The 17,148-nt window shown below is 45.2% G+C and overlaps 1 protein-coding gene across 2 annotated transcripts; it reads right to left on the bottom strand.

Moving 5' to 3' along the window:
- Nucleotides 1-311: 311 nt before the first annotated feature.
- LOC148532503 (uncharacterized) lies at nt 312-13,233 on the bottom strand. 2 transcript variants are annotated; one of them, XM_088467545.1, is made up of 4 exons: nt 12,946-13,233; nt 4,258-4,373; nt 3,972-4,113; nt 312-1,361 (listed from the first exon to the last, which is right to left on the bottom strand). In XM_088467545.1, the coding sequence occupies exons 1-4, from the start codon at nt 13,061-13,063 to the stop codon at nt 1,312-1,314; spliced, it is 426 nt and encodes a 141-aa protein (XP_088323671.1). In that variant the 5' UTR covers nt 13,064-13,233; the 3' UTR covers nt 312-1,311. The 2 variants fall into 2 exon arrangements, with proteins under 2 accessions (XP_088323671.1, XP_088323670.1); XM_088467544.1 differs by having other exon boundaries at nt 3,972-4,373; nt 12,946-13,232.
- Between the last annotated feature and the right edge of the window lie 3,915 nt (nt 13,234-17,148).

Below are 17,148 nucleotides of genomic sequence, written 5' to 3'. Positions count from 1 at the left end.
ATGGAAATCGCATTTAAAGTTACCTGTAGAGACATCGATCTAAATTTTCGAGGCAGATCTATGTGGGATATTGTACTCCCTGCTGTAAGTTATAAGACACCGACGCGTTTTGGCATTTTTATACAGGTCTTTGGATCTCCGAGGTAACTTCTAGTATAACCCACAGTGATGGGTGCAGTATTATTAATCTACACATTTTCCTATAGAATCTTGATGCGATGACGTCACATCTCCCCATTTATATATTATTTTCTAGAGATTATATACGTCTCAGTACTGTTATCATGGAAGGCACCAAAGTGCTTTCTGGAGGAATAAAAAAGTACCAATCACAACAAACATTTTATTTTATTAAAGCCTTAAGCACATGTTAAACTCCAGATATTAGTGTTTTATACAGTGTTACCCATTTCTAAAATCCTGGCGCTTGCTGGCTGGGGGCGGCCATGATCCTGTGTCAGAGTGGGCGGAGCTATTATGTGTTGAGACCAATAGGAATGCTCTCCTGATGCCCTATATTTTATGGTGTAACAGACCAGAGTAACATCTCGTATTTTAGGTCGGAGATGCCAACAAAGCAATTTATACTGTCCAACGGGCAATGGGCCGTCAAGGGGCCACTTAGAGCGCAGCTTATCTTAGCGCTAAGCAATATAGACATGGGTATAATGTGCGCATTTTGGAATAGGTGGTTGCCGGACATTCTGTGTAAATCATTTCTTGAGAGACAGGATCACTCTACACACCCTTGCGCCCCCCTCCACTCACCATAGCACACAGCGCTACCTACCTGGCTTAAGAATCTGACCCCCCCCCTATGGAAGACATCCCCCCTGTCCTTGCCTGCAGTGGTTTTTCCTGTGCTCAGAATAATACGTCCGTGCTCTACTGCGCAGCTTTGGCGGTTTTTCTGCTACATAAATGAGCGATACGTGAAACTGTCCCTCGGGGGAACACACAGTCTTTAGGGTACCGCATGGGGCTCATCTACAGTCTACGAAGGACGAGCTGTATCCTGTAACATAGAGTATGACTGTCTATTATCGGTCCTGTAACTTCTCTATTCTTTGATGTTTAATGGTTCTCCAGAGGAGCAAGTATTAGGACATATCTCCTTCATGAACGGAGATCCACAAGAGTGGCTTATTCCTAGCTGGCAATGTCCTCTCTCCCTGTCCCCCGTCCTCCTCAGGTCACGTTCTGTCCATCCGTTTCCACTATGATTTGGATGAATGTGCCCAATGTAGGAAACTCAGAGTATATTGTACAGGACTAGACAGGTCTTCTCCCTCGCACGACATCTTCTGGCCGCTAGTCCATGGCTCGTTCGCCCGTCTCTGGGTCCACTCCCACGTCCATCTCTAAGAGGGAACACAGAAAGGGACTGTCAGACGCTGTGTGGTTTGTCTGCCCACCATGGACTATAAAGTGTGTTTCTGCGCTCTAGTGGTATGGACCGTCCTACTGCCTACATCAGACACCCCTCGGCACCGCTGCCCCCCACAATCCGGAATCTTGTAGTTACTCCTTTGTAAAGCATCCACTATAGAATTATACGATTGTTTATTGGTTTAGTTACTGACCCTTGAAGAACGTTGCTCTGTCCCATCTACCCCCTGACAGGTACATAGTGATATATTCTGCAGAACATTGCTCTGTCCCATCTACCCCCTGACAGGTACATAGTGATATATTCTGCAGATTATTACATTACTGACCTCTCTAGTGATCTGCAGAACATTGCTCTGTCCCATCTACCCCCTGACAGGTACATAGTGATATATTCTGCAGATGATAACATTACTGACCTCTCTAGTGATCTGCAGAACATTGCTCTGTCCCATCTACCCCCTGACAGGTACATAGTGATATATTCTGCAAATTATTATATTACTGATCTCTCTAGTGATCTGCAGAACATTGCTCTGTCCTATCTACCCCCTGACAGGTACATACTGATATATTCTGCAGATTATTACATTACTTACCTCTCTAGTGATCTGCAGAACATTGCTCTGCCTCATCTACCCCCTGACAGGTACATAGTGATATATATTCTGCAGATTATTACATTACTGACCTCTCTAGTGATCTGCAGAACATTGCTCTGTCCCATCTACCCCCTGACTGGTACATAGTGATATATATTCTGCAGATTATTACATTACTGACCTCTCTAGTGATCTGCAGAACATTGCTCTGTCCCATCTACCCCCTGACAGGTACATAGTGATATATTCTGCAGATTATTATATTACTGATCTCTCTAGTGATCTGCAGAACATTGCTCTGTCCTATCTACCCCCTGACAGGTACATACTGATATATTCTGCAGATTATTACATTACGGACCTCTAGTGATCTGCAGAACATTGCTCTGTCTCATCTACCCCCTGACAGGTACATAGTGATATATATTCTGCAGATTATTACATTACTGACCTCTCTAGTGATCTGCAGAACATTGCTCTGTCCCATCTACCCCCTGACAGGTACATAGTGATATATTCTGCAGATTATTACATTACTGACCTCTCTAGTGATCTGCAGAACATTGCTCTGTCCCATCTACCCCCTGACTGGTACATAGTGATATATATTCTGCAGATTATTACATTACTGACCTCTCTAGTGATCTGCAGAACATTGCTCTGTCCCATCTACCCCCTGACAGGTACATAGTGATATATTCTGCAGATGATTACACTACTGACCTCTCTAGTGATCTGCAGAACATTGCTCTGTCCCATCTACCCCCTGACAGGTACATAGTGATATATTCTGCAGATTATTATATTACTGATCTCTCTAGTGATCTGCAGAACATTGCTCTGTCCTATCTACCCCCTGACAGGTACATACTGATATATTCTGCAGATTATTACATTACGGACCTCTAGTGATCTGCAGAACATTGCTCTGTCTCATCTACCCCCTGACAGGTACATAGTGATATATATTCTGCAGATTATTACATTACTTACCTCTCTAGTGATCTGCAGAACATTGCTCTGCCTCATCTACCCCCTGACAGGTACATAGTGATATATATTCTGCAGATTATTACATTACTGACCTCTCTAGTGATCTGCAGAACATTGCTCTGTCCCATCTACCCCCTGACAGGTACATAGTGATATATTCTGCAGATTATTACATTACTGACCTCTCTAGTGATCTGCAGAACATTGCTCTGTCCCATCTACCCTCTGACAGGTACATAGTGATATATATTCTGCAGATTATTACATTACTTACCTCTCTAGTGATCTGCAGAACATTGCTTTGCCTCATCTACCCCCTGACAGGTACACAGTGATATATATTCTGCAGATTATTACATTACTGACCTCTCTAGTGATCTGCAGAACATTGCTCTGTCCCATCTACCCCCTGACAGGTACAGTGATATATTCTGCAGATTATTACATTACTGACCTCTCTAGTGATCTGCAGAACATTGCTCTGTCCCATCTACCCCCTGACAGGTACATAGTGATATATTCTGCAGATGATTACATTACTGACCTCTCTAGTGATCTGCAGAACAATGTTCTGTCCCATCTATCCCCTGACAGGTACATACTGATATATTCTGCAGATTATTACATTACTGACCTCTCTAGTGATCTGCAGAACATTGTTCTGTCCCTTCTACCTTCTGACAGTGATATATATTCTGCAGATTATTACATTACGGACCTCTAGTGATCTGCAGAACATTGTTCTGTCCCTTCTACCTTCTGACAGTGATATATATTCTGCAGATTATTAGTAAACAGTGAATTTCATACAACAGAGGTGGAGTTTGTTGACCTAAACTCTTTATTTTCGACCATCTAAAGTAATTAAGGAATATCTAATCCTGCAGATTATTTCCTATAGGACTCTGGAGTTCCTGCCCACCCCGTTATTCTTTGTCACAGTATAGAACTCTCTGAGTGGAGCTAGGAGTGTGGATGGAGACTCACCCATGCTGGAGGTGCTGGGAGATGGTGGCGATTCCACCGGAAGTGGAGTCCCATCTTCTGTAATGGATGTGGATGAATAGACCGAGTCGGAGTCCTGTTGCCCAATGGTGTCCAGCGAGACGGGCGCAGAGTTCATGTGGTGCTGGGGAGGGTGGTGAGGCGGAAAGAAACCCAGGTTAGATACATGGTCAATCCTGGACATGGGCTCCAAAACCATGCCATCCTCACACCTTCCATTGAAGGAGTTTGGTGGTTCCACACTTGGCAGCTGTGTCCTTCCACTCACCCCCGAGTCCAAGCCTTCTCCGTGGCCTGGTTGGTGGCTGCTGAACACGGAAGTAGATGAACCCGTGGGCGACCATTTTCCTGGTGTGTACGGAGACTTGTCGGAATGGTGGATATCTGTAACACAATCGGACAGGCGTTGGTTGGCTTATATCTCTGAATTACCTCAGATCCCAACATTACTGTCTGCTGGCAGAAATTACATAACTATAAACAATGATAACTAATAAAATCTAGGACCAAGCCGGACTGAAATCAGCGTATGGGGACGTCCAAATGGATCAAAAATGTAATCGAGTTGGGACTGTAATTGCTGGAACATGTCCGAATTTCTAATTGATAGCTTACATCATGTTCTGCGGAACTGGATTTATCCAATTTACCTTCCCAGTGCATATGGCCAACATTAGAATTAGGCATGCGCGGCTATTGTGGACTGTAGGGGGAGATATTTCAAATCTTGTATAGAGGACAGGTGGAGATGTTGCCCAACCAATCACCTTCCAGCTATCTAGTACATTCTATAAAATGACAGCTAGAAGCGGATTGGTGTCCTCTTTAGAAGGTTGGAAAGATCTCCCAATAAAACTCTGTGTGATCCTGATGTAACTTTTTGGAAAAATTGAAGACCTTTATTTTGATCATCATCCCAGTTACACGGAACCTACCTGTGCCTCTCACATAAGTGACCCACACTCCCTGGGGTGCAATCGTCTGCTCCAGCCATTTTCATTACCCTGGACTGCAATTAAATTATTGATGTAAAAGTTAGACTGTGCCCGCCCTTTGTGTAGGGACCTTGTTTTATGGCAAGACTCCATTGCTGAAGAAAAAGAAGGCTGTTGAAGCTCATTTAAAGTTTGCTGCACAACATTTGGACAAGCCTGAGAAATACTGGGAGAATATAGGCCCTCATTCAGACCTGGTCGCAAGCGCTGGGCGCTCGCAACCAGGTCGATGTTTAGGCAATGCGCACACGCAGTGGCCGCACTGCGCGTGCGCAAGCCCCGGAGTGTGAGAGAAACTCTCTCGCTCCGGAGCTCACTACAAAAGGGCCGGCTGTCGATGTTGATCGACAGCTCGGCCCGTTTTGTAGGCGGGACGGGGGGGTGGCTACACAAACGGAGGCGTTCCTTAAGGAACACCTGCCGTTTCGTGGGTGGCCACACTGACATCAGCAGTGATGTCAGTGGGGAGCTTCCTGCTCGATCAGAGCAGGAAGCTCCCTGGGGGTTGCCGAGACCCAACTTTAGGGTCTCGTCGCAAGCCCCGATGGTCTTGACCATTGCGACCATCACCCTGGTCGGTCGCTAAGCTGTGGGTGGTAACCCACAGCTTAGCTAGCGACCAGGAGGCCGCACTTAAAAAATCAAGCGGCCGCCCTCATTCAGAGAGAGTGATCGCTTCTTGGGACCGCCTCTGAATGAGGGCCATAGTCTGGTCAGATGAGACCAAAGTTGAACTCTTAGGATGCCATAATACACACCATGTTTGGAGGAGAAATGGCACTACTGTGCACATCACCCCAAAAACACCATAACAATGAAGTTTGGAGGAGGGAACATCATGGTGTGGGGCTGTTTTTCAGCATTCGATACTGGCATACTCATATGACTGAAGGAAGTATGAAAGGAAAAATGTACCGAGACTTTCTTGATAAAAATCTGCTGTCATCTACCAGAATGCTGAAGGTGAAACAAGGGTGGACATTTCAGCAAGACAATGATCCCAAACACACAGCCAAGGACACTCTCAATTGGTCTCCGAGAAAGAAAAAGCTGCTAGAATGGCCCAATTAAAAATCTATGGAAAGAACTAAAGATCAGAGGGCCTGATTCAGACCCGCTCGCAAGCAGGTCGATTGTTAGGCAGTGCGCACGCAGTAGGTGGACTTCCTGCTCTATCAGAGCAGGAACTCCACTGGGGCTTGCGGCAATGAGACCCTACCGCAAGGGTCTCGTCGCAAGCCCAATGGTCGCGATGGTCTTCACCATCGCGACCATCACCTGGCCGCTCGCATAAGCTGTGGGTGGTAACCCACAGCTATGCGAGCGGCCAGGAGGCCGCAACTAAAAAAACAAGCGGCCGTCCTGATTCAGAGCGAGGGCTCGCTTTTTGCGAGCGCCTCTGAATCAGGCCCAGAGTTCATAGAAGAGGCCACGGAACCTTCAAGATTTGAAGACTGTGTGGAAGAATTGGCCAATATCCCACCTGAGCAATGCATGCCACTAGTTTCTCCATAAAGGAGGCGTCTTGAAGCCGTCATTACCAACAAAGGCTTTTGTACGAAGTATTAAATAAATGTCAGTAAGTGTGTTCAATACATTTTTCCCTGTGTCATTTCACATTATTACATATAACGTAATTTATGGACATCTATGGTTTGATTTCTTTGCATGTGTAGATTACATGGGTTGTTGCTGATATTTGGTGAAAATGTCATTACAATAGCCCCACTACATATATATGTACTGAGAAAAATGCTGATGTGTTCAATACTTATTTTACCCGCATACAGTGTGTATATACCCAGCGCACCACAATGCCCAGCATAACCCTGATGCTCCTGGCTACAGCTGGGAACTCCTTACAACTTATCTATGTTATCCTGCTACCTGTTTCTACCAGGTTAATAAATCAGCTCCGTGGTTAAGCCAGTCTCCCTTGCAGGACTGACCTCCGTTTGCATACTGCTGCCCTATACCATTGCAGTGTCTGCCAATACACCCCCCTCTCCCTCTCTCAGAGTATCATACTACAATCGGTTAATGATCAGGTCTGTGCTGCCCTATTCGCGCTTTGTGACTTTGCGGGATGCTTGGAGAGAGGTTTTTGTGTCTGTGTGTACAGCTGGCAGAACCGGCCCAACCACTTTACCGGGGATCAGATTATGGTGACAGCTGAGCTTTTAACTCCTTATGTACCAGCAGGAGCTCCAGTCACCTCCCTATTGTTACCGGGGTTTTTAATTCAGTATAACAATAATTATAGCTACAGATCTGGGACTCGGCATTGGGATAAGGTGACAGACGTCTAGCTCGGTGTAATTAGCTGAGCAACCACTAGAACACTACAGTGGTCTCTAATAACACTGACGGGAATGTGATCCCAGCATAGGTACATGCCTAGGTTGCTTAGTGCAAAGCTCATTGGCCTATAAGAGAACTTTTGGGGTGCAATGCATCCCGCCACCCTTGGCCTGCGTTAGTAACGCCGGTATGCATGAAGAAAATCACACAGGACAGCTCACTAGGTATGAGCTCTGCTTTGCAAATGATGGATTTCCGTGTCGATGACCCAGAAGCCCCTCTGTTGTCATTCTGCACATGCGCAGACGGGTGCTGGGAGGTATCTGATTGGATCCCTCTCACAGCACTCTCCAGATAGGCTTCTATAGGGTAACCCCAGCAGGAGATGGTGTTACCCATCCAATGGTCCATATGAGTAATGCAGTCAAACCCCTATTTTGGGGGTTTAAACGCATTTCTCCCTTTGCTACAACCCACCCTTGGTACGGGATAATACTCAATTTCCTTTCCATAAATTCCTATTATGCTGGTTGCCGAGTAACCACGGAAACCATTATATTAAGCTCACACAAGACTCAGGCACAAGCCCCAAATATTATTGATATTGTTATTTTTATAGCGCCACGCATTTACGCAGCGGTGTGCAGAAAATCTCTGTCATCCCATTGGCGCTTACAGTCTAAGGGGCCTATGTACTAAGCTTTTGAGAGAGTGGTTGGAGATAAAGTACCAACCAATCAGCTCCTAGCTGTCATTTTACAGGCTGTGTTTGAAAAATGATGGGAGGTGATTGGTTGGTGCGTTATCTCTCTCCAAGGCTCAGTACATAGACCCCTAAATTTCCTTACTACAGTAGTTTGCCTCCCAGTATGTTTTTGGGGGCCTGAGAGGAAACCGGGGAAACAGTGGAAAACCAGGCACACACGGGGCAGAGATGTGAGGCAGCAATGCTTACCACTTTGCCGCCCAATACAATCCATCCTGGCAGGGCCCTGACTCATTGTAAGCCTCAGTCTCTAGTGGCACCCTGTACAATGTCTGGCGCTGTGTAAAATCCCTAGGTACAGGTTTGGGGGAATTTCGGGTGTGTCTCGCGTGGGACCGCAGTTGGCACATCCGCCTCACGGTGACCGTGCCCCAGCTTGTCAGAATCTGCTCACAATGAGACAATGTGTACAACTCCCAAATTTGGCAGACGCAGGTCTTGTTGGTATGAACCTTTACCCTCAGAACAGTTGTATCGTGTCTATGGTAATTCATTCTCTTATTATGTATGTATGTATACAGTATATACATACAATATATATATATATATATATATATACACACACACACAGACGCATACTGAGACTTACAGAATTCAATTCAAGACACAACTTCGTCAGTGCTTCCTCCCCTACGAAGATCTCTGACCTCATCGTTAGACCCAATCGCACTGACCCTCTCCTACCCGCCTCTGACCAGCGCCTCTCCTCCTCGCTGACATACATCACAGGGCACAAGGGACAATATAACAACAGAAAACACTATAGCTGGCTAATATAAGAGTAGAGTAACAAAATAATCAGGGGTCCATGGAAATGCAAAACTGGGGGTTTTATTATTTATTTACATTAGCTGACGTTTCAGTCTCATGCCAGAGGCACAAAGCACCTCACACACCAGCCAAATGGGACAGGCTGTCTGTTCCAAAAAGTTGGCTAACGTTATGTATACTGGTGGCATATGTAGTTAATAAATGACAGTACTATATATATATATATATATATATATATATATATATATATGAGCCGTAACTAGACTTATTTGCCGCCCTGTGCCAGAGAGAGCAGTGCCCCCCTCCCATTTTGTAAATAGGGACATAAAAGATAGTGCACCTGATGGGGAAGGGCCAGGGAAGAGATAGGGGAGGCCAGGAGATGCCGGGGATAAATAGGGACATAATATAGTGCACCTGATGGAGAAGGGCCAGGGAGGAGACAGGGGAGGCCAGGAGATGCTGGGGATAAATAGGGACATAATATAGTGCACCTGATGGGGAACGGCCAGGGAAGAGATAGGGGAGGCCAGGAGATGCTGGGGATAAATAGGACATAATATAGTGCACCTGATGGGGAAGGGCCAGGGAAGAGATAGGGGAGGCCAGGAGATGCTGGGGATAAATAGGGACATAATATAGTGCACCTGATGGGGAAGGGCCAGGGAAGAGATAGGGGAGGCCAGGAGATGTCGGGGATAAATAGACACATAATATAGTGCAGCTGATGGGGAAGGGCCAGGGAAGAGATAGGGGAGGCCAGGAGATGCTGGGGATAAATAGGGACATAATATAGTGCACCTGATGGGGAAGGGCCAGGGAAGAGATAGGGGAGGCCAGGAGATGCTGGGGATAAATAGGACATAATATAGTGCACCTGATGGGGAAGGGCCAGGGAAGAGATAGGGGAGGCCAGGAGATGCTGGGGATAAATAGGGACATAATATAGTGCACCTGATGGGGAAGGGCCAGGGAAGAGATAGGGGAGTCCAGGAGATGCTGGGGATAAATAGACACATAATATAGTGCACCTGATGGGGAAGGGCCAGGGAAGAGATCGGGGAGGCCAGGAGATGCTGGGGATAAATAGGGACATAATATAGTGCACCTGATGGGGAAGGGCCAGGGAAGAGATAGGGGAGGCCAGGAGATGCCGGGGATAAATAGGGACATAATATAGTGCACCTGATGGGGAAGGGCCAGGGAAGAGATCGGGGAGGCCAGGAGATGCTGGGGATAAATAGGGACATAATATAGTGCACCTGATGGGGAAGGGCCAGGGAAGAGATAGGAGAGGCCAGGAGATGCTGGGGATAAATACGCACATAATATAGCGCAGAAAAAATGTATAGTCCAGGCGCTAGGGTAGTGATAACCAGATGAATAAATAAGTATAAAATAAACACAACAAATTATGCAATCATGTACCAAGCTGCAGCCAACCTTAAAAGAGGAATGCCACTCCTTGAGTAAACATATATAGAAAAACACACGCAGATGGCGCTGCTTGATAAACAATTGAATGTATTTAATAAAATATATAAAGAGTATATGATAAAAATACTCCCGGGAGTGTATCAACAATGACTGAAATAAAACAAATACATAAATGATTCCAATAAACAGTGATATGTGCTAATAAAGTAGCAAAGGCTACCAAAAAAATGAATATCCAGTAAATGACACCTGCTAAGTGCGGCATCAAACAACTGGAAGAAAAACAGAGCGCTTCACATGAATAAAAAATAAAGAGTTAATGTTCAAGGCTGAGACAGTTCATCATTGCCAATAGAAATATATATATAAAATAGAGGCTCTCAATAACGTGTCAGTCAGTCTCTAAATGATATTCAGGACTCCAGAGTAATTGGCTGTATAACGGCACAGTGTGGTATAGTTACCATACGGAAGCAGATGCTCAATCGTGTGCTTAAATTGAGGGTATCCTGCAGCAGTGTGCTCACAGGGACCAGTGTTGCAGACGTCTGCCTTCTACCCCCGTCGGGGCTCCCGTGCAGCGCGCTCACCTCCGGGTGATGTGGCCGGGTTATGCACAGCAACATAAACGGGATCAGGTGGTAAATAAGCACAGAGCCAGGGATGCCGATGGAATAAGCCGGCAACTGGAGTCAGTCGGTAACAGCCATCAATAGTCTCTGGTGTGTGGAAAAAAAGGATCCGTGAACTTCAACGTGTTTCTCTGCATACAGCAGCTTTATCAAGAAGCGGAGAACGCGATATGGTTATCGTTCAAATCATACAGTATTATCGCTATGTGTGTACGCAGCTTAAAACTCCAGACCCTTAGACTGTACCCTATCTCTCCACATTTACCCAGGCAAAATATAGGCAAGATAAGCGCCAACACGATCCTTACAGGTCACATCCCCCTCCCCACTTTCATTATACACGAAGTGTAGATGGGAAGTAGCATCTAAATTAGATAGCGCCTAATAGGGGCTTATTAATAAACATCAATTTATCTGGGGATATCAGAAAACATGGAGTATCCCCATAACGTAAGAAGGGGGGGGTGCATCAGATATCAGAGATAAGCGCCGTGGTCCTTCCATATTCATACTTGGCGGGATGCTGCTTCAATATGAAATGTACCAAAATCCGGTAAGCGCACTTTAACGCAATTTTTTTTTTTTTGGTAGAGGGATCCTTGCACATGAGTGGTCCGATGACTGCGCACACACAGGATGAATGCCAGCACCCAAGCTGGGAGTAACTAGGTTGTTACTAAGGTCCATGGCCGGCGTTCCCAGTCACCCGAAACACAAGATAAATGCGAATGTTTCCAAGGGCGTAACTACTACCATAGGTGCAGCTGCTATGGGTCCCACATCCGATGGGGGGGCCTGATGCCTTCCCTGTCTGTCCCATGCTTCTCTGTGAGTTTTTTGCCATTGGGCTGTACATGGGGCTCTTACATATGTTGCTATGGCACCCACAAATGACTAGTGACGCCTCTGTATGTATCTACCTGAGCAGTGCCAGACAAACATTCATAGGGGGCGCCAGAGGGTAACTTGCCTCTTCCATCCTACGTGACATGAGCTACTGCCACCTCAGCTGGGAGGCTGATCGGTGGGAGAGTAAAGGGGGGTATCCACTAGACGATAAAGTTGAACGATTGAACGATAATGATAAAATTGATCGATAATCGTTCAAACATCGTTTGAACATCGTTTGCAAATCGTGCAGTAATTGTTTCTAACGATGTACGATGCGCGCTCCCGCTGGTCGTTTGATCGTCTCCTCCATCGACTGAACATGCAGGTCAATTTCACTTGATTGCTTACAAATCGTTTACACATCGTTTACACATCGTTCTCACTGAACGATCAAACGATGAACCACTATCTGCCCACTACAGCTGAAAGCTCTCAATCACAGATTGAAACAACATAGTTTATCGTTAGATCTTTTGCAAATAGTTCAGAGTGGAAGATCAAATTTCAAGGGAAACTTCAAGGGAAAATCGTTAAGAGGTTGGACAGGGAGTAGATCGTCTAGTGGATGTGCCCCTAATGGGGGGCATCCACTAGACGATTTTATCCCTGTCCAACCTCTTAACGATTTTCCCTTGAAGTTTCCCTTGAAATATGATCTTCCACTCTGAACAATTTGCAAAAGATTTGCAAAAGATTTGCAAACGATTTGCAAAAGATCTAACAATAAACTATGTTGTTTTAATCTGTGATTGAGAGCTTTCAGCTATAGTGGGCAGATAGTGGTTCATCGTTTGATCGTTCAGCGTGAACGATGTGTAAACGATGTGTAAACGATTTGTAAGCAATCAAGTGAAATTGACCTGCATGTTCAGTCGATGGAGGAGACGATCAAACGACCAGCGGGAGCGCGCATCGTACATCGTTAGAAACAATTACTGCATGATTTGCAAACAATGTTCAAACGATGTTTGAACGATTATCGAACGATTATCGAACGATTTTATCATTATCGTTCAATCGTTCAACTTTATCGTCTAGTGGATACCCCCCTTAAGACACACTCCTCGGGAACTCCCCCTCCCCAGATCACAGGAGTAGGACGTATCTCTAAGTGTGCTGGTGGCAGGCAGGGCCCCGCAGGCTCTCTTCCAGGTCACACTTACCATAACTGCTGCTGCTGCTGCCGCCGGACCTCCTCTCGCATTTCCCGAATGGGAATCTCTGGAGCGTCCTCCTAAAGATACATTGCTTCCTCCTGCTGGGCGTCCGCTCTGCGGCCATAACTCCGACTGCTCCAGCAGATGACTCTCTCCGTCCTCGCTTCCTGGATCATAACCAAGAAGGAGGAGTTGCAGTTATCCCAGACAGCCGTGGAAACACAGGCACCTGATTTCTGCTGCTGTACTGTAGTGTGTGAGAGAGAGAGAGAGAGAGGGGAGGGTGTAGGGGGAGAGAGAGAGATTAGACAGAGCTCCTGTAAGAAATTAACTCAGGCACCAAGTTCCCTTACTCACTACAGATGCTCAGGAAATAGCTTGAAGCAGTAATAAGTCAATAGTGTAATAATCTGCAAAATACATCACTAGGTACCTTCATGGAGGTGGACAGGACAGGGGGTAGATAGGACAGAGCAATGTTCTGCAGATCACTAGAGAGGTCAGCAATTTATTAATCTTCAGAATATATCACAGTGTACCTGTCAAGGTGGTAGATGGGACAGAGCAATGTTCTGCAGATCACTAGAGAGGTCAGCAATGTAATAATCTGCATATAATATCACTATGTACCTGTCAGGGTGGTAGATGGGACAGAGCAATGTTCTGCAGATCACTAGAGAGGTCAGTCATGTAATAGTCTGCATATTATAGCACTATGTACCTGTCAGGGAGTGGACGGGACAGATGTTCTGCAGATTACGGGCGGCCAGTAATGTGATAATCTGCAGGATATATCACTAGGGATCTGTCAAGGGGTAGGGGCGTGTTTCAACAACAGTGGGAAACTGTGGCCCAAACCAGTGTCTTGCCTAGGGCCCATAAGGCTACTCTGCTATAGAGCTTGCAATCTAGTCATCCAGATGGAAAAGTGATATCATCCCATGCCTGGTTTGTTTCCCTGTCATATGACCGAACCGCTAAGCTCGTCTTACCACCTCTGCTGGGCAGCTGAGCCATGCAACTACCAGCAAAAGTAAAACTGTTCCCTAATGTTTCCCATTCTTGTCTCTCCAGGCTGTTTGTTGAAGTACTGTATACTGCAAATACTACGGCTTTAACTGTGTGGAGTTTGTATATTCTCCCTGTGCTTGTGTGGGTTTCCTCTGTGTGCTCCGGTTTCCTCCCACACTCCAAAAATATACTGGTAGGTTAATTGGCTCCTAACAAAAATTAACCCTAGTGTGTAAATATGTGTGTGAGCATGTGGTAGGGAATATAGAGTGTAAGCTCCACTGGGGCAGGGACTGATGTTAATGGACAAATATTCTCTTCAAAGCGCTGCGGAATATGTATGCGCTATATAAATAACTGGTAATAAATAATAAAGACAATTATTTGCGCTGATATATATATATCCCTTACAACTTGCTGCTCAGTGACTATCACTGATACCCGTGGGTTTATCAGCGGTCTGGCAATAAGTAACCAGTCCTGATGACCCTGGTATTGGGTATTGCTAGCCTGGGTCCAGTCGGTTGGGCAGTTACTCCTTCCCTCCTGGGCACACTAAAATGAGCCTCAGAGATCAGTGTGAGGATAGCGTTACAAGTGCACCAACAATACGGTGAACACTGTCACATTGGGCCAGGAGGAGGAAGCATATAACACGGATAACCACAGCGGCCCCCGGGTTATCCAGTATGGCTCTCAGCAAAGATCTGAAAAGGAGGAGAACATCTGTATTCCGGATAAATTAGTGAAACTCATGGAACTGTTGCTCCCCCTAGTGGCCTTTTCCGTTGTAAATTCTACAAGGGACATGTAGAATACATGTTTTATATGTTTCTAATGTAAAAAAAAAATTACATAAGTTTGCATCACAAAATGCAGATCGGGTAAAGTTTTGGGGTTTATGTAATAGGTTCCGAGTTTATTATTATTATCCTTTATTTATATGACGCCACAAGGGGTCCACAGCTCTACATAAGATACAGAAACAGTATGAACAAAATCAGAAAGAAGTGACACAGTACAGAACATTGCAGGACATGGACGTGGTTTATAAATATCATTATAGGCATCAGCAGCAACTGTAACACCCAAATGCACAGCAGGGCGGCAGAACCCGAGGGAGGGGTGCCCTTGCCCCTGAGTGAGGAGGAGATGATGGTTCAAGCACGGGAATAATTGGTGTAAGTAAAGATGCACCATCGGTCGCACCATCTAAAGAAGCAGCATGCGATATTACACTGTGTACGGGCGCTGACAGTGGGCGTGTCAGTCCTTGCACATTCAAACGCACAAATGTACACCAGCGAATGTAAGTATGTACAGTATATATATATATACACACACACACTACCGTTCAAAAGTTTGGGGTCACTTAGAAATTTCCTTATTTTTTAAAGAAAAGTACAGTTTTTTTCGATGAAGATATCGGAAATACACTCTGTACATTGTTAATGTGGTACATGACAATACTAGCTGCAAACGTCTGGTTTTTAAAGGAATATCTACATAGGTGTATAGAGGCCCATTTCCCGCAAAACCCTTGAAAACCTTTGTGCAATTATGTTAGCACAGCTGAAAATGGGTTTGCTCGTTAGAGAAGCTATAAAACTGGCCTTCCGTTGAGCTAGTTGAGTATCTGGAGCATCACGTTGTGGGGGTCGATTATACTCTCCAAATGGCCAGAAAAAGAGAACTTTCATGTGAAACTCGACAATCTATTCTTGTTCTTAGAAATGAAGGCTATTCCATGCGAGAAATTGCCAAGAAACTGAACATTTCCTACAATGGTGTGTACTACTCCCTCCAGAGAACAGCACAAACAGGCTCTAACCAGAGTAGAAAGAGAAGTGGGAGTCCCCAGTGCACAACTGTGCAAGAAGACAAGTACATTAGAGTCTCTAGTTTGAGAAATAGATGCCTCACAAGTCCTCAACTGGCAGCTTCATTAAATGGTAGCCGCAAAACGCCAGTGTCAACGTCTACAGTGAAGAGGCGACTCCGGAATGCTGGCCTTCTAGGCAGAGTGGCAAAGAAAAAGCCATATCTGAGACTGGCCAATAAAAGGAAAAGATTAACATGGGCAAAAGAACACAGGCAGTGGACAGAGGAAGATTGGAAAAAAGTGTTATGGACAGACGAATCGAAGTCTGAGGTGTTTGGATCACACAGAAGAACATTTGTGAGACGGAGAACAAGTGAAAAGATGCAGGAAGCATGGTGGAGGTAATGTGATGGTCTGGGGCTGCTTTGGTGCTGGTAAAGTGGGAGATTTGTAGAAGGTAAAAGGGATTTTGAATAAGGAAGGCTATCACTCCATTTTGCAACGCCATGCCATAACCTGTGGACAGCGCTTGAGCCAATTTCCTCCTCCAATAGGACCATGACCCATAGCACACCTCCAAATTATGCAAGAACTATTTAGGGAAGAAGCAGGCAGCTGGTATTCTGTCTGTAATGGAGTGGCCAGCGCAGTCACCAGATCTCAACCCCATTGAGCTGTTGTGGGAGCAGCTTGACCGTATGGTACGCAAGAAGTGCCCATCAAGCCAATCCAACTTGTGGGAGGTGCTTCAGGAAGCGTGGGGTGACATTTCTTCAGGTTACCTCAACAAATTAACAGCTAGAATGCCAAAGGTCTGCAACCCTGTAATTGCTGCAAAAGGAGTATTCTTTGATGAAAGCAAAGTTTGAAGGACAAAATTATTATTTCAAATAAAAATAATTATTCCTAACCTTGCCAATGTCTTGACTATATGTTCTATTCATTTTACAACTCATTTGATAAATAAAAGTCAGTTTTCATGTAAAACACGAAATTGTCTGGGTGACCCTAAACTTTTGAACGGTAGTGTATATATATTTATATATATATATATATATATATGTATATATATATATATTCATTGCTGCTCACCACTTCAGAATCCAGGTTGGGTGCACGGAAATTGAGGAGAATTATCCCCTAATATGAACCAGCTGTCTCCAGACATCCACTGAAACCTTCATCCAACGTTTTAGTCCTTACAGACGTGGCCGATGTTTTGCATTCGCAGAATGATACCAGAGGGGCTTGTGGGTCATAGACCCGGAAGTCCCTCATTCGCAAAGGAACACTCTGAGGGGTATATTCATCATAAGTAAATGGCCCGGTAACCATGCAGAAACGCTAGTTTTCACATATTTTAGCTACCAGGCTAT

This window comes from Taudactylus pleione, unplaced genomic scaffold, assembly GCF_031769625.1.
Source record: "Taudactylus pleione unplaced genomic scaffold, aTauple2 ptg000073l, whole genome shotgun sequence".
Lineage (NCBI taxonomy): Eukaryota > Metazoa > Chordata > Amphibia > Anura > Myobatrachidae > Taudactylus > Taudactylus pleione.
This window is presented reverse-complemented; position numbering and strand designations above follow the sequence as displayed.